The sequence below is a fragment of the Stegodyphus dumicola genome, chromosome 7, assembly GCF_044657685.1.
Source record: "Stegodyphus dumicola isolate Sdum_Otavi_A_Nest chromosome 7, ASM4465768v1".
NCBI classification, from domain to species: domain Eukaryota; kingdom Metazoa; phylum Arthropoda; class Arachnida; order Araneae; family Eresidae; genus Stegodyphus; species Stegodyphus dumicola.
The window spans coordinates 72720865-72748733 of record NC_140774.1 but is presented as its reverse complement, the minus strand read 5'-3'; the positions used below and the strand labels follow the sequence as shown (position 1 = coordinate 72748733).

General features: G+C 31.0%; 1 protein-coding gene across 3 annotated transcripts in view; it reads right to left on the bottom strand.

Annotated features, from left to right (window-relative positions):
• The window catches only part of LOC118196844 (28S rRNA (uridine-N(3))-methyltransferase), a 61482-nt gene that overhangs the window by 13488 nt on the left and 20125 nt on the right, over positions 1-27869 (bottom strand). For 2 of the 3 annotated variants that reach the window (XM_085820450.1, XM_085820449.1), the window contains exons 7-10: positions 17357-17426; positions 12708-12815; positions 10343-10544; positions 3433-3580 (exon numbers count right to left, since the gene is read on the bottom strand). In XM_085820450.1, the coding sequence (XP_085676576.1) occupies positions 3433-3580; positions 10343-10544; positions 12708-12815; positions 17357-17426 (528 nt within the window). The remainder of the gene's footprint in view (positions 1-3432; positions 3581-10342; positions 10545-12707; positions 12816-17356; positions 17427-27869) is intronic. The other variant, XM_035368323.2, reaches the window with a different exon arrangement.

Sequence of the window (27869 nt, the reverse complement as noted above, 5' to 3'; positions counted from 1 at the left end):
CAAAACTTAGAAAAACTTAATGTAATTCATAACATAAATAATTACAGTACAAAGTCTGAAATCCGGACTCGTTGGGACTTTAGCAATTCCGGATTTGGGATTTTTCTGGATAATAGATCATTAGTTTAAATCTAGTAAGATGGCATGTAGAAAATATAAAATTAAAAAAATTAAATCGTGATTTATGAAATAATGAAGTGTTTATGATCTAAAGAGTATCAAAATTTACAAAAGAAAAGCTTAATATTTATTTGTTTACCTTATTAAACATTTCTTTCAATGTAAGTTGTTTAAGTTGCTTCCTTTTTTTGCATGAATACTTTCTCCTTAATTCTGTAGACAAGACATAATCTCTTGTTCAGTTACATTGTTGAAGTCCTGTAGCTGCTGTTTTGAGAATGCTGACTATTTTGTCAATCGAAATTTTCTCGTTTTCAGTAACTTTTCTGTCACTTTCTTCACGATCGGTAGCGGTATTTTCTGGATCTAGAACCATACTACAGAATTCGCCATTCATTAATTGACTAATGATTGAGAAGCATTGTCATCACAATGAAAAACTTCTTTTATATCATATTCATTTATTACCGCTTCTCCACATTTCCTTAAAGTCTGTTAATTGGAAAATTTCACCTTTGTTTTGCAATATCCGAAAACCTTTAAAATCAGCGGCTATCATCACATTTAGCTATCCTTCATTATACATATTTAGCTATGCATCATGAGCTTGGCGACTAACAACAACTTGTTCCATTAGATTTTATCTTGCTTCTATCATGTACTGAGACAATTAAGCCTGAATTGAATTAGTTTAGTTATTTATTATACTTATGTCTGTTTCTTGCACATGCTTAAGGCTTATCAGAGCTCTGAATAAATAAATTTCCACATATACTTTAACCTTATTGAGGGCTAGTGCTAGATACCTTACCGCCTGATGCAGTCTCTGTGGGTCCTAAATTCTGCAACTCGGTGCAGCCATACGAGCCCAAGCGCTGGTTCTGAGTTTATGTGAATAACAAATCAGTTATTCTTAATTCAAATAGCCCTAAATGTAATTTTGGGGTTTATGAGTATCCTCAACAAAATCTATTTTTAGCATGTGGAAAGAAATTTTTGGTGAATTTTTCCTTATCAACATTTTTAGTGCATTTACCTTAAATTTGTAATCATCGCCAAGTGTAATGTAAACATAAAAGGTTACCATACTCCTTTATTATTCAGTTACTAACATAAAAAAAAATGTTTAACCATCGCTACATGAGTCATTACTCAAGTTGTCATGTTTTGATACACATGCGGTGATGAAAGGAAATTATAATAATGATTCACCAGGTTGGCATCAGATCAACGATGTATCTATGTAGAATGTTTCGGTTTGAGATGTGTGCCAAGCAGATATGCAGCAATGGAGCCAAATTACTGATCGTACAAATTTATGCTAAAATGATTGTTTCTTCAATAACAAGGTATTTTATTTATGTCGAAGTGAAATTAAGAATCAGGACTTTCCAGATGTTTTATTATACATGGAGAGGGGAATCAAATGCACATGCATAAAGCCTACGAGAAAAACGCTGTTGGTGGTTTTGAGGTCAGGATTTTAGATCATTCCGGATAATGGATGTCTGGATTTCGGACTTTGTACTGTATTTGTGTTATTTCAATATTATTAAATTATGACTTAACATTTTATTTAAAACCTCATTTTTTAGTTGCTTTGAATCTAATAATAAGTAAATAAAATAAACTTCATATTTTACCATAGCAATTTACAATAAAAAGTCTGAGATCTGGACTTGTCGGAACTTCGGCAATTCTATATTTGCGATTTTTTCGGATATTAGATCATCACTTTAAATCTAGCCAGATGACATAATTAGGAATTATAAAATTAAAATATAAAATAGTGATTTATGAAAGAATGAACCATTTATGATCTTAAGGGAATCAGAGTTTACAAAAAAAAAAAAAAAAAAAAAAAAAAAAAAAAAGCATAATATTTATTTTTGTCAGTAAATATTTCTGTTAATCTGATGTTAATTGTGAAATGTTTCTGTCGATTAATTTTTTGTTGATATGATTTTAGGTTATTAATTTTTTGTGCTTATACTTTCTCTCTAATTCTATAGACAGGCATTACCTTTTCTCCACATTTCTTTAAAATTGCATTAATCAAAAATCCATAAACTTAGCTTTTTGTTTGTAATATCTGAAAATCTTCAAATTCTCAACTATCATCATAAAGCTTAGCTACTGCCAGGTACACATTATTAGGGATGTATCATGAGACTATAACTATTGGAGATTATTGACTAAGACACATTGTTCTGCTAAATTTTGTCTTCCTTCTATCACACACTGACGAAGTTACGCCTGAATTATTAGGTTAGATATTTATTACAATAATGCCTATTTCCCACACATGCTTAAGGCTAATCCGAGTCCCAAAGAAATAAATTCCCACATATACTTCAGATTTATACAGAGCCAGCACTAGATTCAATTCTTCATTTGGCTGCAAAGTGTAAAAAATAAATTCCTAGATATCACTATAATGAATTACTTCTCAAGCTGCTATATGCTGATAGAAGTGTGGTGATGAAAGCAAGAAATAATTAATAATGATTCAATAGATTGGCATCAAGGATATAAATTGTTCAGTAGGAGTAAAAACAAAGGAAATTTCTATGTAGAATGTTTCAAAGTATGCTTATTTGCTCATAGTTTGAGATTATGCCCCCTCCCAAAAAAAAGGCTACAGAGCCAATTTATTATCATGTAGATGTATGCTAATAAATGATTGCTTCTTCGATATGGAGATACTTTATTTATAGCTGAAGTGATATTAATAACTGAGGGTCTTCACATGTTTTATTAAGCAAAATGATCAAATGTACAAGCATAAAGCACACACATACAAAGGCTTCTGGTGATCTGGAGGCCTAGATTTCAGATTCCAAATATTCAGTACCTAGATTTTAGACCTTTTCGGATATTGGAGATCCAGATTTCGGATTTTGTACTTTATTTATATGATATAAACATGTTTCAAATTTAATAGAACTTTAGCCATTACTTGCTAATCCACTACATTTTGAAATAAGTCAAAAACTTAAATAAGTCAAATAAAATTCATAATTTTATACAAGAATTTATAGAAATACCAGATCTACAAATGAAACATAAACTGGCTGTTTCTCTTGGGATTATGTTTCCCAAATCTAAGAACAGCTAAAATTCAGATATAATTAATATGAAAACTGCAAATTGGTTATCAACAACAACCTAATATTTCCAATCATCAAATATAAAAAACAATATTTTAAAAGATTAGAAAAGAGAAATATTCTAATTTTCCAGATGAATACCTTGCAGTTATATTGCATTATAAAATAATGTACTATATACTTTTTCTAAAAAAATAAATACCTCAGTTCGTATTGTTCTAGAGCCTTGAGATGGACAAGTATTCAGGTAAAAGTTAAAAAGCTCGCTTGGTTCATTAGCTTCTAAAGTTTCATCTCCTTCCAGGCAACCTTCTAACCCTTTCAAACCACCAAAAATTATCAACAGATGCCTGAAAAAAATGAATAGGCATATTTTTATCTGAAATTATTGATTATATAACTAAATTGATTACATTTATAAATAATATTGTTTTTAATGTGAATATATTTTTATTACATAATTCTGAAATAAAACAATACTATCACAGAAAACTTTCATAATACTTGAAAAAAATCATTGATATATAAATACTCGATTTTATTGGAAACAACTTTAATATTTCGTGTTTTTATGTAAGAGGTTGATTTATGAAGTGGGAAGCCCATCTCACTTGAACTGTTGGGGACCTTCATTTTCACAGCATGTTTGTGATTATTTAAAAAGTAATTGATTTGCAGGCCTCAATTGATTGACCTAAAAAAGCTGTTTAGTTTAAAATTGATTTAAGCTTTCCGTTGTGTTGAGTAGTGATTCAAGATATAATCAATAAATGAATAATCATTCACATGTTTTAATCCTTTTACATATAGAAGCATCTAGTGAGATCAAAATAAACATTACCTGCTTATATTATATTGCATTTTATAGTTAGTTTTTGTTTCATAGCTCAAATTTAAAAACCAATATAAAATATATTGTTCATAAAGTGCACCCTGCTGATGATATAAAACCTATTATTCAAAACTTTTGTTTTTCCTGTAACTAAAAATAATGCTAATTTGACAATACCTGAAAATAATTTACAGGTCATACATTAGAAAATACTGCAAAATTAAGAATGTAATTAATATCTTAGTTCTGATTACAAGTTTTAATCCAGTACCTAGGCATAATGTGATACATCCATCCAAGAAAAGTTAAATTACTCCATACTAAAATTTAAGCTCTTTTGATGTAAGATAACATCTCAAATATATGGCTTGAAAATAAAACAAAATTTATTCTAATACAAAACTGAATGATTACAATATTTCATTTATGTGATTAATCTCAGATGACTTTAAATTTTGTCTTAAAAATTTGCTAATGACCCTGCACCTTGAGTAAAAATGATAGGCTTATATGTAATGGTGGAATATGAAACAGCTTTTTTACCTGTTCCCAGAAAAAGAAATCACCACCCAGAGACACTGAAGCTAAGAAAGTATAGTTATAAGGAACAATCCAAAAATGAGGAAAACTTCATTCAGCTATTCTCAAAATTCCCACACTAAGGTAAAAAGTTAACTGATCAATAAAAATAACATAATTAAGGAAAATACCAACTGTTGATTACTCCTGCATTTTAAATGGTAAAATTGGCATGTACTGTATCATTTCCAGGCTTTATGAAAAGTAACAAAATAAACAGCTTTATGTGCAACAATTGTTTAAAACATTTTCCACTGTATGATGGCTAATGTTGCTATTTTAAAACTAGCACATTATATAGTTTTCTTAGGTGTGTGCAAAAGACATTATGATTCCAATACATACAAGAACTAATTCAGAAGTCAAACAACAAAAATCAGCGTTATATTTACAAAATTTTCACAGGACTAGTTTTGACGGTTTTGCCGAACCACCATCTTCAGCTGCAAAACCGCAAATGAACAAGATAGGAAATAATGATTAGATAAGAAAGCCTGGACAAGAATAAGCGAGTGGCGCCATCTGTTGGTGAAACCAGAGCTAAAACATAATTTCTTTAAAGGCCGAAGGCAAATTTGGATTGGAATTAAGATCGTTAACTAGAATAGAAAGATTTTTATGAATGTGAAATGTCTCTAGAAAATACAGTTCTCCAATGGAAGATATTTTTTGAATAATTTTGGCAGCAGAAAAACTGAAAGTGTGGTTTTCGGACCAACAATGTTGAGCAACAGAAGACTTCTGTGTTTCCTTTTTTCTAACATATGCCTCATGTTCCTTGACGCGAAATTTTAAGGCTCTCTTAGTTTGGCCAATGTAAATTAAACCACACTGGCAAGGAATCCTATAAATACCCTAGGAATTCATATCCGGAATGGGGTCCTTGAGTATGGAACTACGAATTTTATTGATGGGAGAATAAACAACCCGAAAGTTAAATTTCTGCAAAATATGTACAACTTTATAGCTAATTGATGGAAAGAAGGGTATGACAACAGAATTTTTATAATCTCCTAAAACAAGAGTGTGCCTTTTAGTGTGTTGAGATGAGAATTTTTTAACTGCTTGATTAATAATGTTGGGTGGAAAGCCCCTGTCAATAGCTATTGCTTTTAAATAATTTAGTTCTTCATCAAGGGCTAGTTTGGAGGAGCAAACTTGAAGAGCACGGAAAACATAGGAATAAAATGAAGCTAACATTTGTTTAGTCAGATGACACGATTTAAAGTTTGGTGGAAGGCAAACCTATGAAGGTTTACGGTAAACCGTATATTGAAGTTGTATGTGTTACGTGTGACCAGAATGTCGAGAAACGGAAGAGAATTGCAAGTCTCGAGTTCAAAAGTGAACTGAACAGCAGGATCAATAGAATTCATTGTTGAAAGAACTTTATTTAAATCATCTTTATTACCTTCAAACAGAGTAAAAGTATCGTCTACGTCGCGGAACCATGCTGGGAAGTTTAAAGTTTCAAACAATTTTGATTCATAATAATGCATGTAGATATCAGCCAGGATGGGACTGAGGGGGGCTTCCCATGGCTAATCCCTCAGTTTGCTTGTAATATTTATGATTCATAATAATGCATGTAGATATCAGCCAGGATAGGACTGAGGGGGCTTCCCATGGCTAATCCCTCAATTTGCTTGTAATATTTATTTTGGAAAACAAAATGTGTTTGTTTCAAACAGAGTTGAGAGAGAGAAATTAGCTCATCAATTTCGCTGCAAGAGAAATGAAATTCACAAAGTCTGGTTTCTAGACATCTTACTGCACCCTCCACTGGGACATGGTGAATAATGATTTTACATCAAAAGAAACCCTGAGTAAATTACTAGGAGAAATGTTTTTAACCTTTTTTACAAATTCTATTGAAATTTTTATGGTGTAAATGTTATTGTGTAATAGAGTTGAAAATCTAGAAACTAAATATTTAGCTAATGAATACGAGACAGTACCTAAATTTGATACAATAGGGCAGAAAGGAATACCACTGTTATGAATTTTGCACACTCTTGTTTTAGGAGATTATAAAAATTCTGTTGTCATTCCCTTCTTTCCATCAATTAGCTATAAAGTTGCACATATTTTGCAGAAATTTAACTTTCGGGTTGTTTATTCTCCCATCAATAAAATTCCGAGTTCCATACTCAAGGACCCCATTCCGGATATGAATTCCTGGGGTATTTATAGGATTCCTTGCCAGTGTGGTCTAATTTACATTGGCCAAACTAAGAGAGCCTTAAAATTTCGCATCAAGGAACATGAGGCATATGTTAGAAAAAAAGAAACACAGAAGTCTTCTGTTGCTCAACATTGTTGGTCCGAAAACCACACTTTCAGTTTTTCTGCTGCCAAAATTATTCAAAAAACATCTTCTGTTAGAGAACTGGATTTTCTAGAGGCATTTCACATTCATAAAAATCTTTCTGTTCTAGTTAACGATCCTAATTCCAATTCAAATTTGCCTTCAGCCTTTAAAGAAATTATGTTTTAGTTCTGGTTTCACCAACAGATGGCGCCACTTGCTTATTCTTGTCCAGGCTTTCTTATCTTATCTAATCATTATTTCCTATCTTGTTCATTTGCGGTTTTGCAGCTGAGGATGGTGGTTTGGTAAAACCATCGAAACTAGTCCTGTGAAAATTTTGTAAATATAACGCTGATTTTTGTTGTTTGACTTCTGAATTACTATTTATTCAGAGTGTTATTGTGTCTTAATTATACAAGAACTGTTCAAAAGAAGCCTGAACTTTTGCTGTTCTTGCTTTATTGCAAATTTTATAACTTTCAACCAACATCCCTTCAAAATACTTCCCTGTAGTGTCTATACACCATTCCCATCATTTCTTCCCCTTTTGGAATACCTGACGGAAATCACATTTTCCTGAATTTCCTCTATGGATTGGAAATGGTGTCCTTTCAAACTGGTTTTAAGTTTAGGAAAGAAGAAAAAGTCTACTGTCAAAACCAAGTTTGGAGAATAAGATGGGTGGAGCATAATGGAAATTTGATGTTTTGTGAGATAATTGGCAACAAGAAACAATAATGTGACACAGCATCACCGACTGATTTTCCCCACGATTCAAATCTCTTAATACAACTTTCAACTAAATTAGAATTCTCTGGCAGTCTTTCTTATTTACTTTTGCACTCAGAACACGATGGTTGTCTATTAACGTGGAAGGTTGTCCAATCTCTTCATTTTTAACAACTGATCTTCTGTTTTTCTTAAAATGTTGAAACCAATCATAGGACTGTGTTTGGCTCATGCAGTCATCTTTGCATATTTGGTTAAACATCGGGAATGCTTCTGTAAAAGTTTACCCATGTTTTATGCAAACTTTCACACAGCCACATTATTCAACCAACTTTTTCATTTTTGCTTTTCCCTAATCAAATGCACAGCTTACACACAGTCTCCCTCATCTGGTAATTGCTCAACAACAACAACAAAAAAAAAAAAAAAAAAATGGAATGCAATAAAAAGCAATATGTTACAAAGAAATGCCACTAGGTGCGCACGGAAGCCACAGACCATGCCATCTGCAGCCGTTGGTGTGCAATTACAAAAGTTTGGTCTTTTTTTTACGACCTTCATAACTGTCTTATAGGCGTTGAAACTGATCCTCTTTCCAATAGTATGTTGTTTTCCTGTACTCTTTCTTCCCTTTATGCAAATATCCTGACATCTAGAACTATCTGTACCATATTGTCAAATGAATAATCACTTCCAAATTTAGGCCTAATCACCAACTAAACTGGAACAATTGTTTCATTTTCTAAACTGCAGCAGACAAAAAAACTATCTGCTCAGAAATGCCATTTTGAACACAAATGCTATCATGCAGTAAAGCAAGGAAAACAGCTGTTTTTTGCTGTTACCAATAAAAATCACAGCAGCTATTCTTTCACCTAACATAAAGACATACATGTGATTGCATAATCACATTATTTAAGTCTCATTTACTTTGGATACACATGGTATATAGATATATATATCTAGTATATAGATATATAAATATATATATCTATAGTATATAGATATATATATATAAGCATTCAGGATCAAGTAAGTGATGCTCCTCCTATATGTTTATTTAAAGTGTTAAAAAATAGACTGGATCACATATTGAGCAATGCTGAATAAATACTGGATTTGTTAAATTCTCAAATGCTGAATAACATAATTGCTTACAAAATTTCAGGCTATATACATGAAAACTTGCAAAATATGGCAAAATGCATTGCTAAACATAACTTATGAGAACACATCTTGAAATTGTCACATTACTGTTCCACTAATGAAACACTTCAAAAGCCGTCACTTAACACCTAAGGCGAAAAGGTAGTCATGAAATGGTTCACTCAGTAGTCATCATTATATTTTGATCACATCAACCAATCACTCATTTTAAGAACAGATACATGCTTAACCACTCATGGAAAATACTTTTGATTTTAACTTATTTGTGTGAATCAATTTCTTCATTCTCTGTTTCCTTTAATTGAACCAAATAAATACACTGTGACAGAAGGAAGCAAAATAAGGTAAAAGTAAATATTATAAGATGACTCTACATTTTTATTTAACAGCTAAGCACTTACTTGAAAGCATTCTTTGGAAAAAACACAAACCCACATATCATATAATCAACTCATCATTCAGAACATTTTCCTACCACATCATAAGGATAAATTCATTTTACACTTGCAAGAAGGGGAGGGAGGAAGGATGCACACATACAGCCAAATTTTACAAAGTCCAAACCATAGCCTTAATTTTAGGTTAGCAGTCAACCTCCAATAATCTCTATATCTACCGGCTATGGAAGCATATAGAATACATGAGTTTAATATTTGAAAGACTGACGTTTGGGAAGAAGTCCAAAAGATTTGAAAATAATTGATTCAAGAAAGATTAAAAGTAACTGACTTGATTGTTTAAAAGGGGGATATTTTGAGGTAATTGATGCTTGTAATATTGAACAAAACTGCTTATAAATCTTGTTTGGCATATAACACTTAACAATGAGATAAACTATTAGAAATCATAAACTGGTAACAATTTAATATGGGTGATAATAAGGATTATAACTTTTCACCTTCTCCTCCTTTCCATTCCAATCTTTTAAACAGATGATATTAACATAAGTGGATTTATCAGAGTACAGCAAAGTGCAGAAGGCTGTTTACCTAACAGATGGAATGCTTTCTTGGAAATCTTTCTAAGGGAAGTTGGGTCTTGCAAACAATACGCATGATGAAAATCATGATGACACCCATACAGCTGTACTTTAGGATTCAAACCATCGGTGTTCAGCCACTTGACTACTGATGTACTACTGTAAAACAAGCGACTTCTATGTTATTTATGCTGTCTAGTTGAGAATTTAGCCACAATATGCTAATCTTTACATTTTTTACCAGCCAAGTCTGTATTGGATTAATTGATTATGACAAAGAATAATTAGACTTATAATCTGTGAAGAAGTGATGGCTTCATGTAGGACTTTCTAAAATCATTATTCAAGAAAACTTACAACTGTACTGTGTATTACATCCTCCTTCAAAGACCAGAATTAGAAATCTTGAGACTGCGAAATGGCCATACAAAATTTACCAGCCCTTTTCAAGGTAGCAATTTCTTTCAACAAAACTGAGCAATTTTTATCTGACAAAAAGCACACTACATACATACTTGAAAGAAGGTAATGTAAAGGAATCCACATCTTGGCCTTTATCTGAAGTTCCAATAGAAAGATCATAACCTCCTTTGAATGGGCATTCAGAAAATACAGCACTTAAGCTTTTAGCAAGTCTAACATTGTAGCCCCAATAAATTTTGTCACATTTATATGGTGCATATGGTGATACCACTTTACCTTTATAATGTTTTTTAGCTAAAAGATTAAAATATATATATATGAGAATTTGAAGTGATCTATTCATATTCAAATTAACTGAACATTAAATCAGAACATTAAATTAAATTAAATTAACTGAAAACATTAAATTAGAAACTGCCTTGTATCATAAAAACTAATTTATATAAAACCAAATAAAATACTTTTTGTCATTTATCTTCTTTGAGCAAACATTAAGAAACAATCATAATTTCTGATAATTGATTTTAAATACCACAAAAGTGACATATTATTTTAGTTTGCTAGGAAATGAATTTTCAAAAAGATACAAATATTATTATTATACAAATACAAATATTAAGTTATTACAGGCACTTATTTAAAATTAACTAAAATGCCTTTGTAAAAATTCCTTTAAAAGCTTATTATTCCATTACATTTTTCATTCTTAGAAAACTAATTTCAAATCCTACCAAAAAAAAAAAAAAAAAAAAAAAATGAAATAACTAATCTCACAACTGGCTTCAATTCCATAAAGGGTAAAAACTAATGTAGCAGTTTTTGAATACAATCAATACTTTTTTTTTAATATCCATTGTTTTTCCTCAAAGCTTCAATTTTTGTTTTTCATAATACTGTTATAAGAACAGAAGAAGAGACATAATCTCTGCTCATTGATTATAATTTTAAACAGTTATCACATGCTTTTTTTATCAATATGCAAACAGAGACATAATATAGATATGCATAATGCACTGCTAACAGCTCACCTGAGATTAAAATGATTGAAATTAGAAAAAATACATAAATAAATAAAAGTTCTTCATCATAATAAAATTATAATTTATTCCAAAACTAAAAAAACTAAGTTTCAAATGAATAATTTCCTTGAACTAACATGAATAATTTTCAGGCCTAATTTGCATTTCATATTAATATTAATCAAACTAAGCTGATGTATTTTTTGCATAAATAATTTTATAGCTGCACAAGTAAGGCTGCAAATTTTTAAAATACATCACATAATAAATCACAATTGTATATCACAATAAATTTTAAAATCTTTAGAATTCCTTATACACTGATTGATTATTCATTATGAATTGGTGCATATGATCATACTGTTTTTAAAACTGAAACATATAATTAGTCATTTTGCATTATGATTGTTCATTATAACATGATAAACAGGAGATCGCGAGTTCGAATCTCGCCGGTGCCTCCAAAATATTATGTTGCGATGTAAATGTGAAGGAACTCAAAACACGTCCTCCTTTTAAACATGAAACTTGTATTAAATATCTGCACAATACAAGTATAAACAAGAAAATAACATATAACACTTATAAGTACGAGAACAGAACAAAAAACAGTGAAGAATAGACAGCATAGCAGCTGCCTTGGGAATGCGTTCGAGTCTGACTATCTTCTACATTGACATTGTATGTATGCATCATTCTTTTTCTGAACTTTTTCCCTGGAGATCTTATATATACAGAGGGAAAGTTCTGTGTTCTGTGTATTTTAAATAGGCAGGTGATTTTTCTTGTAAATAAAAAAAAACATCTGGCTAGTGAGTCAATCGGATTTTTTTTTTGTTGTTGTTTTTTTTTTTGTTTTTTTAGCTGCTGTATAATATAAAAGGTGCCCTTTTTTACCATTCATCATTTACTTGTAATATTTAAAGGAAAAAACATGTCCGTAGATAAAGTGCATTTACGACACTGCATTTTATATGAATTCCAAAAAGGAAGCAACCCATCTGTTGCATGTAAAAATTTATGTGCGGTATTTGGAAAAGATATTGTAAATGTTCGTACTTGTCAAAGATGGTTTAGCAAATTTTGTTCCGGGGACCTGAGCCTCAAAGAAAGTGTTCGATCTGGATGACCACCCAAGATCGATAATGATGTTTTGCGATCCATGTTGGAAAATAATCCACATTTAACAAGTCGAGAAATTGCAGAAGAGTTTGGCATTCATCATACAACTGTTGGAGATCACATTAAATCTCTTGGGTTTGTGTTAAAGCAAAGTGTTTGGGTTCCACATGAATTAACGGAAAAGAATTTGTCTGATCGTGTAAGAATATGTTCATCACATCTGATTAGACACAGTGTGGAGCCGTTTTTGGATAGGCTGGTTACTGGAGATGAAAAGTGGATTCTTTACGAGAATATTAAAAGAAAAAAATCTTACTGCAAACCAGGAACATCATCAGCAACAGTTCCAAAACCACGTATCCATCAATGAAAAGTACTGCTTTGTTTGTGGTGGGACAGGAAAGGTCCAGTGTATTACGAGTTGCTGAAACAGGGAAAAAACATCAACGCGGATCTGTACTGCAATCAGCTGGATAAATTGAATGCAGCTATCAAAGAAAAAAGGCCAGCATTAGCGTCCAGAAAAGGAATGGTGTTCCATCACGATAATGCTCGCCCACATACTGCAGTGGTGACACTACAAAAACTGAATGCGTTAGGATGGAAAATCCTTAGTCACCCCCCGTATTCACCTGACATTGCACCCTCTGATTATTACCTGTTCAGATCTCTGCAAAATGATCTAACGGGAAAAAAATTCAAGTCTTTTGAAAGTGTTTCTAAGGCAGTTGCTGACTATTTTAACTCCATGGATGAGAACTTCTACAAAACAGGAATTTACAGGTTACCTGGAAGATGGCAACAGGTTGTAACAAATAACGGAGCATATATAACTGATTAATATTAAACACATATTTTTATAAATGAATTCAAATATTTTCTTTAAAATACGACAGAACTTTCCCTCCAACCCAATAGCACAAATGGGGGTTTACTAAAATATTGAAAAATGACAGTTGTCTTCCACACAAACATGCAGTACATAGTAAATGTATCATAAAAGATTATAATTTCATAAAAGGCATAATATACAAAATTATTTAGGAAAAAAATAATAATAATTCAGCAAGAGAAATCATAAGAAAGAAATAACTCCTTCATTTCCTGAATCTGGTATTTTATATCAAGATTCTCAAGTTAATATATACAAAACTATATCAAGTTAAAAATATATACACAAAATAAAATACAGAGTTATTATAAATGATTCGTTAGATTTTGAACTTTAAATTCCAAGTTATACTTTTGATATGTTCTTCATAGTCAAGTAACAAAAGAAAAATCTTAAATTTTAAAATTCATAAATAAAATACATACTGCATAGCAGATATGAGTTCAATTTTCAAAAAACAGCATTTAAAGTAGTGAGTGCTCTGTGTTTTAGAATATGCACTGCTTTCAAATGCAGTACAATACAGATCCACAAAGCCAACAGAATATTTTATAATGGTATTGACAGCTAAATAGTACAACCCATCTTTGCAAAAGCAAGAGCCTTGAACAGTCAAACATTTCTAATGAAGCAGTGCAGAAAGTAGTTTTATGTATAGCTTGGAGGGGGAAAGCAAAAGCAAGCCATAGAACTGGTATTCTGCAGTTAGCAATTTGAAAAATTTCGCAACAACAATTATAGCTAAAACCATACCATTTGCAGATGTTGCAGCAATGAAGAGCCAAATGAAAGAATTCTGTTATCACAAGCAAGTTGATAATTATGCAATCTCTCTAAGGCCCAATGACAAAACAATTATTTTCTGCAGAATGGAATCTGTGCAGAATACAACTCAGTTATGGTATCAAAAGCAGCACCCATCAATAATTTATAATATTAGAATTAAAATTTGAATGATTTTCCTTTCATGAAATACTCTTTTATTTTTTTTTCCAGTATGAAACTATACGAAGTTCATACTGGAAAAAACGTTTTGAAACCTGATGAATCATTTGGAATAGTTCTATATAAAATTTAAGCTTTCATTTCCACATCAAACTCTTTTTATATTGCTCATTTTAAACATGATTTTAAACATACTATATTCATTTTTATACGGAAGTATTTTTTTTTCTTTATCACTGCATATTTTAATTTAAAACAGGACACATTTTATTTTTTATGAATAAATCAGTAAAACATATCTGATCATTTTTTTCATCATCTTAAATTTGAAGCTACTTTCTGATTATCCACATTGCCACAAGAATTTACCAACTCATTAATAACTTCACGAATTATGAAAAACAGTATGTTTGCCTACTAGGGCTCACAGGTACAGTTCTGTTCATAGCTAACTAAAATGAGAAGCATTTTTTTAAGAAATAATTTTACAAAAAAAAAATCTATCAAGCTGATATTTACATTTTTGCAGCCAATAAATAGCATTCAGCAAAATGGCAGTTAAATATAGAGTTAGTAAAATCTTCTGTAGTTAAACATGTATGTGATACTTGAAAGCATGGGTTTGCAATTGTTGTGTGTATAGTTAAAAACATGTCCCAAAACAAGGCAGTGCTACCAAATGCCTAAATTGAAGGTATGGATAATCAGCAAACACCAATTTTAATTTTAAAAGTACTGTCAGATAATCTGAAAATTTTAAAGATTAAATTAACTGACTGGCTGAAGATTAAATTAACTGACTGATTGTATAATTCAGATTTGACACAACATGCATAAATTTCCTTCTTAAAATATGATATTTTACACTGGTATAACAAAATTATTATAAAAGACATATCCTTTCTGACATACATAAATTTTTTACTACCTGTGATGTGATAAAGTTTATACATTTTCAGTAATTCAAATAGAAAAATATTACAATTTGCATTAAAAGACAATTATTAAACTAGGCATCTTTCATTTAATATTTTATCACATAACAAAATCTATACAAACTCATTCTTCATCTTTCAATACCATCTAAGCACAGGTATAAAAATAAAAACAAGCCACTCCATTTCAAAATTTTTAAATATGTAATACATTCTGAAAATCTTCAAATATTTCTTTAATGAAAATATTAACTTATTTACCAAGATATCTGGTAAATTCAGATTTACTTTATCACTTCCCTGAAATAGAAATACTTCCATGCATAAACAAATTTTATATTTTTACACTCTAGCTTTTTAGTGCCAAATTCTGAAAGTTTATAAAATATTCACAAAATTGTTTCTTTTTTCAATGCATTCAGAGATCAAGCTTCCCTAAATTTTAAAATGGATTTGTCCACATATTGATTGTTTTAATTTTTTAACAACAACAAAACCTTGCAAACTGCTATAAAGATCACTCTGAACCTTGTCCTTCTAAATGCTGAACTTTCTGTCAACATAATACAAAAACCTACCAACCACAACAAAGCAAATAAAACTGATATTCAGTCAGCAATTTTGCTCAGCCAGCTGCACATTTACCTTCTGCAATTATTTTTGGATGATTTGAGGACTAAGAATTAGCAGGGACAACAATAATAATGGGTCAATTTTAAGTTACAGGGAAGATGACATGAAAATATCTTATTAGATATTGCAATGTTAGCAATACTATGTATTTTAATTGTGATGTAAGTTTCTTTTAAAGAAAAATTTTTGTCATGGTTATCTCTTGTTTATCTATAACTTTTTTTCATTTGTTATGTTTTCACTATACTGCATAACTATATTTATAAATTAAATTATTCACATAATTTTCCCTTCTTTTTTGGATGATAAAATTATTTTAAAAAAAAGAGAGTGAAATATGCAAGGAAGTGCAGTAATTTTATATTTCACTTACATATCTTAATTAACAATAAATTTGAAGCATTTTAATAGCTAATGGTATTACTTATTTTGAAATAAACTATTTTTAACTACTGGATAAATCATTTAACATTTGATGACAATCAAGGTAGTGAATGAAAAATCTCACAGAAGTAATATGGTAAAAGCTCGACTATCCAGTAAGTTTGGAAAATGTCGAATGCCATATAAGTGAAAATTCCAGAACAGGCCCTAAACAAATGAAAGTAAAACATCTGATCCAATTGTGAAATCCCATTGGTCATGAAAGTTGGTGGAGATCTCGCCAAACTTCCATGAATCATTCGAGCAGAAGTTTGAAGGAACCAACTGCTCTTTATTTACTTAGGTAATAAACAGATATAGCATATAAAAGTTTTAAATTGTTTATAATTTTTCACACTGCATCACTACTGTTAATCCATTTTTAAAACAGGCATGTATTGTGCCATTACTGCAACTTTTTCTCATGACAGGATCCCACAACTTTGAAAATACTCCACTGCATGATGTTTCATTAAAGGCTGGTCTCAAATTTTAACACTTTTTTCCAAGACACAAAGACAACACAGGATCAACAGCAATTAGTTTACACTCTTCCTTACAGAAACTAAACTGCCTGATTGAGAATTAGTCATGTTTATATTAAAACACATTGAAGATCTTATGATTGCTTGTGACATCACTGCATTAATTACACCATTTACACAGTTTTTGCACATTGAAAATTTCTCGGTGTGAAAGACATCTACAAGGAGAGTCAAGTTTCAAGGATGAATTCTTGGAATAATATGCTGGATAAAATGGTGTGAAGTAGCAGCATCTTCTGAAAGACAGCCTTGTAATTCGTATTACCATTTTAGATGTTACAAGGAAGGTTTGGAACATTCTTTATACAAGGAACAAGGTTTACAAGGAACATTCTTTATGTTTTGTTAAAAATTAAATTCTGATATTCTAAAAATATTCTAGTTTCTTACAGTCTGGATAGTCAGGCTTTTACTGTAATTCTAGTATGGTTGATTTTGTTCTTAACTTTTATAAATAATAACCACAGAGAATAATTTAATGAAGTTATGTTCTTAAAATTAAGAATCCCAGTACATCAAATCATGAAATTTGTAAAAACACATAACTTAATTCATAAATTTCAGTTAAATACGTGGGGTAAAAAAACCTTACATGTCTGTTCTTTGTCCAATTTTACAGTAACACGAACATTTGGCTCTATGATCTTGTCAATAATGGCAGTCTGAAAAATAATTTACACTGAATTTATAACAGAATTAATTGAAACATTTAAAATTCATTACAACATTATTCAATGCATGTTAAATTTTCAGAATTCATATACTTGCAGTGTTTCACATACAAATACATAACCATAATTTACAAAAAAAAGTAAAAATTTTAATAATTTTCTTTTTTCAAGTAAGCAAAATCTTAAACATTTTTTTATTGATAAGCAGATTAAGAAAATTCTGCATTTAACTTTAATATTTAAAAAAAAACAATTATTCATTTCTGCACTGAATCTTGAATTCATATGACCCAGGGCAGAAATGAATAAAATTTTTTATATGTATAAAAAAGGATGTATATGTGTAATGATTTAAATCTTGATGCATTACAGCAGTTATCAAGATTGGCTAAGTATTTCTCTTATTCTTGATATATGCAGCAACACATAGTCTGGCACATTAAATGAGCCTGATCTTGAGAACTCTTATGTTTTTACTTCCTCGTACGAAGTAAAGGAAATATTGTAAACACGAAAAATTTCATTTTTCAGATTTCAAAGGAAATATCCATTTTGATCGTTCTCGAATCCATTTCGATTACTTTTTTTCCTGATGTCTTATGTATGGGCAGAAAAAAAGACTTTCATTAGAAAGCTAATTGTAAATTGTATTCAAAACGGATTTTTTTTCATGACGTCTGTATGTACACTGGGCAAAAAAAAGGGGGGGCAGTTCTATATCTTCTGTTCTACTGGGTCGATTGACAAAATTCAAATTACGTTTTTCATGTCTCGAAAGTGCAACCTTGGATACATATTAGATTTACATACAGCATTGGGAAGCACTTCCGCAGAGAACCCGGTAAATGTAAACATCGCCAACTTTGGCGATAATAGTTCAAACCTGGTAACCTAGCTAATTCATCCTATTCGCTCATGCGAAGGTTGTCGTTGTTCGCATTTGGAGATTTATATTATTTTTCTCTTATTTATTATTATTTTTTCTGAAATTTTTAACAACGAATAGATAGAAATATTTTCGCATAATTAAAGAAGTTTTCGTCGAAAGATGCCGGTTCTCGGGTCATCAGTTCGGGATCAAAGGAAGAAATTATGGTGGGAGGGGTGAATGCTAATTTGTAACATGGCTGTTCTCGTTATGTTCTTAATTATTAACAGCTGTAAGCACGCAGAACCATGAGGTTTCCAGCCCCTATAATAATTTTAAAATGTATAAAGTTCTAGTTTTATTAAAAATGCTACTGAAGAAAATTTGATTACTGTTGAAGGTTATTTGTATTGTGAAATATATTATGAAAAAGGATAGGTATTTGTTTCAATGTAAAATGCTTTAAGCTGTATGCAAGTAACTTGAAAAAAAAAAAAAAAAATACTTAAAACTATGTAAAATGGATGAATACTAATTGTTATTTTTTAAATGAATTTAATACATTGTTTTCTGTGCTAACTTGAATTTAATAGAAATTTATTTTCGTATATCACGTTTAACCTGTTAGTTTAATATCTACATACTTATTATCTGTGAATTTTTACTACCATTGTCTGCTAACTTGAATTTACATCACTAAAAACCACGTTTACAAAATATCACGCTTACGGCTCGGCTCATTGGCGAGTAAAACTGCAATTGCGCCAAAGGGTTCTTTCCCGAAGCGCCAACGCGTTCTCTGCGGATGAAAACCCCAGCATTGTTCTAACATAGGTATTTTGACACAAAATCGATTCTAAGACTCAAATTATATCTACATGTTAAATTTTGTAATTTTGGGTGAAAAATTTATCTTTGCGAATTTTTCTTCAGTTTGCACCAAGAATAATTCACTTGGCAAACTTCTTAATTTATACAAACCAATTTCCTTTCTTTTTTTTTTTTTTTTTATTTTAGAGGAGCAGAAAAAAAGTCATTGTTCATACTTTCAAATAATTTTAACAGAATGTGTAAACCACATATTCTATTGTTCTCTATGTCACAGTAAATTTTAACCATTGGATCAATGTGCAGTGGTTGTAACTGAAGTAAGGTTTGTGGATTCGAGATTAGGTTCTTGAGTTCCTCATCATGCAACTGAGCTTTTGCAATTTCAGAAAAATCCGGAGTGGTGAGGTTGATAATGTTTATCTGAGACAAAGCATCGGCAACACAATTATCAGTACCAGAGACATGTCTGATGTCTGTACTGAACTGGGCAATAAAATCCAACTGCCAGAGTTGACGAGGAGAATATGAGTCAAAGTTTTTTCGAAAAGCGAAGATTAATGGTCGATGATCGGTGAAAATGATAAAGTCGTGTCCTTCCAGATGGTGCCGGAAGTATTCAACAGCATAGTACACAGCAAGCAATTCCCTGTCATATGTGCTGTATTTCCTTTCTTTGGTGATAAGTTTTCTGGAGAAGAATGCCATTGGAGTCAGCCCTTTAGTGGTATGGGCTTGAAGCACAGCTCCTATGGGTGTCAGAAGCATCCACCATTATAGAGAGCTTATCATTAGGTGAGTGATAACAAAGTATGGCTGCATTTGCCAGATCGTTTTTGCATTGCACGAATGCTGCAGATGCATTTTCAGTCGAAGGGACAGATCGTTGGATTTTCCCCCCCTATTCTTCAGAAACTCATGCAGGCAAGCTTGTGTTTTTGCAGCATGCGGCAGAAAGCGATGGTAGAAAGTAAACATTGCTAAGAAACACTTAAATTCAGAGATGGTTTTTGTTTGAGGTAGGTCATTAATTGCCTTGACTCTTTCAGGTAAAGGTTTTACTCCATTCTGAGTGATAAGACAAGAAAGGAAACTGTGGGCTGACCAAGTACACCTTTGGATGGATTTAGTTTTAGCCCATGCTCTTTAAGGCGAGTAAAAATCTGGCGCAGATGTTGGGAATGTTCTTCTGTACCTGTAGATGCAACCAGGATATCATCAAAACAGGGGATGCAGAAATCAAGACCAGATAGCACTTGGTGTATGAATCGCTGAAATGTTTGGCCAGCGTAGCAAAGGCCAAATGGCATATACAAGTACTCAAAGTGACCAAATGGTGTAGTGACAGCCATTTTTGGAATGTCTGCAGGGTTAAAAGGGATTTGACAATAGGCACGGGTTAAATCAAGCGTTGAGAATATGTTCTTTCCTGAAAACACTTGAGTATAGTCCTGAATATGGGGTACGGGATAATGATTCGGAATCGTAATAGTGTTTAAATGATGATAATCACCGCATGGTCGACAGTCACCATTTGCCTTACGAACCATATGCAGTGGGCTTGCCCAAGGACTTTTTGAAGGCTGAATGATGCCTGTTGATAGGAGAAAGTCAAACTTTTGACGTGCAGCTTGAAGTAATTCTGGAGATAATCTTCTAGGTTTTGAGAAAATAGGGGGTCCTATAGTTTTAACGTGATGGAAAACTGTTGACATTGGTGTCTTCTCAAAAGTTTGTGAAGGATTCGTCAAGCTGGGGTAACCGGCAAAAATTTTGTCAAATTCTGAGTTACCCATCAAAATATGAATGCTAGTACTGAGCGGGTGCACATTGGGAAGTCTACTACAAGAATATAGTTTTGTTTGTCCATCAACTAAATGGTTGTTTTTAACATCTATACGTAAGTTGAATTTCGTGAGAAAGTCAACACCTATGATGGGTTGATTGACATCTGCCAGGACAAAAGGCCAAGTAAATGAGTGACTAAGTTTAAATTGATGGTCAAAAGTTTGGTGCCATACATTGCTATTTTGGTGCCATTAGCAGCAAGGAGTACCAATGCAGCTGGGTTTTTGGCAAGCTGACTATAACTCTTGGGAATAACAGATAAATTGGCTGCGGTGTTGATTAGAAAGGTGAGTTTTGACGATGGATCGGCCAAAAGAATTCATTTAATGTGGCGGTCGTAATGTTGGCCGACAAGCAATCGCCAATTTCATTTTCCGACTGCCAAAAATTGCATGGAGAAACACATTTTCGTGCATTGGAAACAAAATTAGTATGGTAGAAACAAATGTTGTTGCACAGTTCTTTAGATTGTCAATAGCGTCCATTGGATCTATTACGCCTTAATGAGATTTCTCTCTCATCTGAATTTGCCATGATATGTTAGGGACGAACTGTTCTTTTCTGCACGAGTTACACACAGGATGCAACTACCAGCCTAGGTGCCTGACAAAAGTGTGCAAACACCTGAACCTTCTATAGCAAAATTGAAAATATTCTTTAATAGGCACGAGTGGAGTGCCAAGTGAATTGTGGCCACAATTCACTTGGCAAGTTAAATAAAAAAGTAATTTAATCCGGCTCGGCTGCTGCTTCTTCAAAATGCATGGACGCTCTAAGCATCAAGTATATGAATTAGTATTTCTATGCATCTACGTCTCAGTGTTCGTATTTCAATGCCTCCAAAATTGTTCTGTCATTACATTCTTCGGCCAGTTCTACTTATGAAAAAATCTACACGAGTTTGTTAAGCTATGTTCACAGTGAATCATGGGAAAAGTCCTTGTGCTGCATTCACGATCAAATCATTCATGTTGTGCCATTGAACCATAGTTTCATTACACACACATATATATATATACACACACACACACAAAGAGCAGTAGGAAAAAATTGCATTATAACTTTATTTTCAAAAACATTTCCACACATAATGAAACCAGTCTTCAAAGAAACTGTGCATTGTTTCGATGGAGATTTGAAAAAAAATTAACTTTATAAGGCCTTTATAAGGCTTTATAAGGCCATCACCACTTGTAAATAAGGTTTGTCAACTATCCATTTTTGGATACGACAGTCTTTCAAAATCAGCTTTTGCATTCCTGTCCTTTTCTGAGTCTAGAAAAATTACCAAATGTCATTTACTTCAAAATTAAAAATCTCCTGTGGCTGAATGATGATATTTGGCATTAAAATTTAAGCAGCTGACAAAGGAAGGTACCAAATTTCCACTGGCTTAATGTGCCTAGGTATATATAATATTCATTCTTTTAATTCGGTACTTTTTTAAATCATTATACATATACCTTCTGTGTTCATCACATTTCATTTTATTAAGTGCTATTATCCTCATAAATAAATTATAGAACCAACAAGGGGTAGAAAACCAACAGTGTTCAGATAAAAAAATTAAGAAAAAGATTATGAATGATTAGTGGCAACTATTAATCCATAAGAAGCAAAAATAACTATTTGTCAGTGTTTTTAAAAGGGGATGGATGTATGGGTGTTTTAACAATAAGACAGCATAAATAATCAAATTGTCATAAATATAAAAGCAATATATTAGTATAATCCAGTTCTTTAATTGATATATTTACCATAAAAGCAAATTCTAAAGAAATTATAATAATTGCTTCAGAAAGAGTTCACAAATACTATCCAGTTAAACACAATCATTCCTGTAACTCCCTTGATTACTGTTTAAAATTAAATTAAAAAGTTTTCCAAGGTTTTGAAGTAGCTACAATATCTTGTGGTCGAACAAAACGTGAAGGAATTATTACAAATGTACTTCGTAAAAAGGCATTAGTAGTAGTTCTGAATAATCATGATCCACCTCTACAATTTTGTCTTCAAATTGATGCTTCAAATGAAAAATGATAATAATAATAATTAAAAAAACATGAAAATACTCCCAGTATGGGCTCAGTATGCTAATGTGGAATTTGATACAATGAATTGTATAATTTTTGATAATCCAGATGAAAGTGTAGATGGGTACTCAGTTCCAATTTTTGATATACAAATCTATAATTTCAACTATTTCTATATCATATCATATTTCATCACTTCTATAAGTATTTTTAATGTAACTCACATCCTTGCTGAAGTTACCAATATTACTGTACTGGTATGATTTCAGACAGCTTTAAGTTTCACACAATTTCTAGTCACTGAATTTGGAATTTAAATAATTTTTGTTTAGTTAATTCATCATAAGTATGTGTGTATGAAAAATATTTCTCATCCATGAACTCATGGCCTTACCAGTGGTCAAGTATTTCAGACTGCTGAATATTGGTCAGATCTGGTTTGAATTTCATCCCATGCAAATGGGTTGGGGAAAGACAGTTCAGACAGACAACACAAGACAAAGACCAAGACAGTTCCTTTCAGAAAGTCTTCCACGAAGTTATACCTACTTTTTGGCAATATAGCCATGATGGCTAGACTATATTCAACTAACCTGACCTTTGTAAAAATTTTAAATTGGGCAAATTCTGTTAAATAATTCATTTGCAATATACCAGAAATTAATTGAATTACAGAAATTAATGAAATACTAAACAAAAAGCTGAATTTGAAAATGTGTAGCAATATTAATGAAAAAAAAAAAACACTGATTCTGTTTTGAGCATTTTACAAGATCCAAAGTACCAAATAGCAAATGCAATGTAATTTCTAGAAGTGCTGATTATAAATGTATGAAACTTTAAAAAATAGTTTCATACATGTTTCAATTTCTGCAACATCAACATACTATGAAAGAATTTTTAGTGTTATGTCAAGTATGAAAATGAAAAAAATAAACAAAATAACTGTTTGGTTGAACTTATAAAAAAATATTTTCATATTTTAATTCAAAAAAATTGTTCAAAATTTCCAAAAAAAAATAAAAAATTATGCATAATTTCTCAAAACTGTCAAAAAAAAGCATAATTTAAAAGTTTAATTTTAAAGGTTTCAGATATTTTAAAAAAATATTCTACATTTTTTATTGAATTCTAGTCATCATTATAATAATGCATCTTTTATATTTAATGAGTTGATACATTATTGCTTAACTTATTAAAAAACATTTTTCAATGGCTTTTGAAGTTTTAAGAAATTGTTCACTCAAAAGAACAGTTGTAAAATTGTATTCAAATAATTTACAATAATAATAAAAAAGAAATTAATATAAGCATATTTTGCAGTGTTCTTTACTGCAACTTGAGAGGTGACAACTGTACTTCCGTTGGTTTTTCACCTTTGAGAATAGCACAAAATCATATGAGGTCACCACAAGAAGGTTAAGGTTGCTTTCACAATTTTATTCAAGTGCTATAAAAATATTCAGAGAAAACATTAGCACAATGGAGTTTTAACATGGTGAAACCATGCATCCATCCTTGAGGTTGGGTGCAGCTTCTTCTGAGCTTCAACAATTTTAGGCATGCATTCCTTGCTTTATCACTTCCTTGTGACAGACTTATAAGCTTAAAACACAGCTTGTCTAAAATTCCTCTCACACTAATATGGCTATCATTCTGTTCTTCACTTACCTGGAATTTCAAATAGCCAGCACCCACACTTTATTCTCAGCCTCACTCTAATAAATCTCTCTAAATTGCGTCATTTCAAAATCAGTTCTTCTCATATGATTCTTACATAACAATAATGATGCAGGTATTAGCATAATGCTTCACCCAGTAATAATTTTAAATTTTGCAGACTGAAACTCATGACTCAATCATTGTTAATATAACTCTTGAAGTATAACTTTACATTTTCCCTCTATGTTTTTCTACTCTACCAGCCAGCTGTCCACTCCTATTCTTTATTCAAAAAAAAAAAAAAAAAAAAAAAAAGGATCAACATGCCACAATTGCACCATGTTATTTGCGAATCGGTTGTATTAACATCTACATCAATACTTAATCACCATATAGTTCAACTATTGAAGGGTAAAGCACTACATTTTTAACATTTTGCACTATAATTTGTGCAGTTTCATTTAAACTTCTAAACTAGGACATGGGTTGATTAAAAAGTCGAACTTTTTAAGCTTGTCTCTTATCTTTTTATCAAAACAGTTAAGTTCTTATACACAAGGAAATCTGACCGACCAATTAACAGCAGCCCAAGGGTGTGATGAGTACAGCACACAACTTTGCAAAATTATGATTTTATGCAGTCCTTCAGCTACTGCTTTAGATTGCGGTAGTTGGCCAAATATTCTATATTCACAATATTCATGTTTCAAACTATAATGACGAAACATACAGAAGAAAGAACATACATTAAAATTTGTCAAAAACTCAGAGAATGTAATCAGAGATAATAGAGAAAACATACATAACTTTTATTAAAAATGTCAAATGCTATGCAGATTAACTTTTTTGAAACAAAACTATTTAAAACAGTTTGCCTGTCAGATCATACTGCTATTCTTGTCCTGAGATTGCATTTGTACCCTCTCTTCAATGAAATGTAGGAGAAAAGTCAATATGCATTTTAAGGGAAACAACAATAAGTTTTATGATTATCTTGCAACATGAAAGATATGGACAAAGAGCAGACAAAATTGCTCTCTTCGTATCTTTAAGAGCTCAGAATGCTTCTTTGTATAGTAATGGACATAAAATATTTGAATCCTTCAGATTTCTTTGCTGTATTAAATAAAAAGGAGGAAACAAATCAAATTTTGAATATTACTGTATCTGGAATTCAAAATATTTTGTAATTTATCTTTGTAATTAAAAAGAGGGGAAAAGTACCCTTACTACAAATTGTGCAAAAATCAGTTAAGAGCAGTGAGTGTATTGGCAGCAAAAATTAAAAACAATCCAAAAAGCATGATAAATGGTGATAAGAAAAAGTCATCAAATCACACTGAGAGAGGGTATGTAAGAAACACAGAATGTGGAATGTAAAAGAAGTGGGAATGCCATATGATTCAATGCCAACAGTCTGATCATGTGATGAAGATCCAAAAAAGAAACTGAAAAATATACCAGTAGCTGAAGAAGTATGAAGGATATGTATCAATTCAGAAAAGATCCTTCTTTACTTCCTTTTAAGAAAATTACCTTTTTAATTAAACACGGAAATTAAAATTCGCCTTCCCCCCCCCCCACACACACAAAAAAAAACTAAAGTAAATAACTAAAATTGGGTATTTTTTTTAACCAGACATTGTACAATAAATTTGACGGAAACAAAAAAATTACACTTATCTTAAAACTTTAGGTCGCATCTCAAAAAGCTTACGATTAAAAGTAAATAAATATAAAACATGTCACTAGAAGTTTGCCTTTCTTCTTGCATAAAAATAATATGTACAGTTGCCAAACTTCTAAAATTAAAAATCAATTCAAAAGAATTTCAGTTCTCAATTTTAAAATCTTTAATATTTTTTTCTTGATTTCATTTCTGAACATCAGCTGGAATGAATAGAAAAATACCAAACTATTGAAAATATATATTGCTGTTTGAACAAAATTTTAAAAGAGTAATAGACGTTAATGATCTTTTCAGTAACTACTTTCATCACAACCATTAATTTTATTCTGAATGCAAATGATAGCATACATAAGATTTAGAACTGGAAAGTTTGCAATAAAACAATTATAAGGTGCTGAAATGAATTTTATTTATGATAACATTTGCTGGAAAATGATATTGAGAAGTCTAGGTAAAATAGGTAGTCTAGGACTTTTTAATTGATTGGCTTATATGCTACATTAGCCAAATGCTCTTTTATAAATCAAAGACAGATAAAAGATTTTATGCATATTGTATTGGGAAACATCAATTTATGACTGGCAGGCTTATGCTTTAAATTAAAAATAATATCATGCTAATGCAAAATTTAAAATTAGGCAAACCAACAAACTCAGACTACTACCGATTTCAAATGAAACTAAGTTAATTTTGAGGAAGTTTAAGACATATGTTTGCAAACATGGGTAGAAAAATAATCACATGGAATAACCAAAGCATCCTGAAGTTAACGGGCAAGGTGAACCAAAAATGAATATATGCTGGCTCTTAAGGAAAATAATAATAAAAAAAAATAAATAAATAAAAAATAAATGAACATATTAAAATTTTGAAGGCATTAGGAATAACTGGAATGAAATTTATGTCATTAAAAAAGTACTTTTCTTTTAGAGGGATGCCATTTTTAAATTTGCATTTTTTTTTGGTTTATTTATTTATTTAGATTTTTTTTGTTTCTAAATTATTTTTAATTTCATTAATAACACATGAAGCAATGATCAAGGCCAAAGAAACAATTATTCTGAACATTATTAACCAACATTTCGTGCTACAAAGTAGAAGATCACGGGTGATCAAAAGGCCTTACAAAGGTACAAAATCCATGAATGTCGGTCGCTAAGCTGAAATTTCTTCATTTAATTTATTCCAGCTTCAATTTTATATCCTATTATTATTATATTATTTTCTTTATTTAGCACATTCCTTTAACAAAATAAACCTTAAAAAATATAATCTGAGAAATTATACTTTAATATCTCAAAGGGTTTATCATTAAAGTTTCAAAATGTAAAAGAATAAATAAATAAATATTAAAAAATATAAAAGTTATAAAATTAAAAAGGAAATGCAACCTTATTTAACACTAATGCTCAGTTTAATGCTTAAAACAATTTTAAATTAAGTAGTTCAATATGCATACATCTAAAAATTAATCTTCAAGAAATTAAAGATAGAAAATAAAAAAG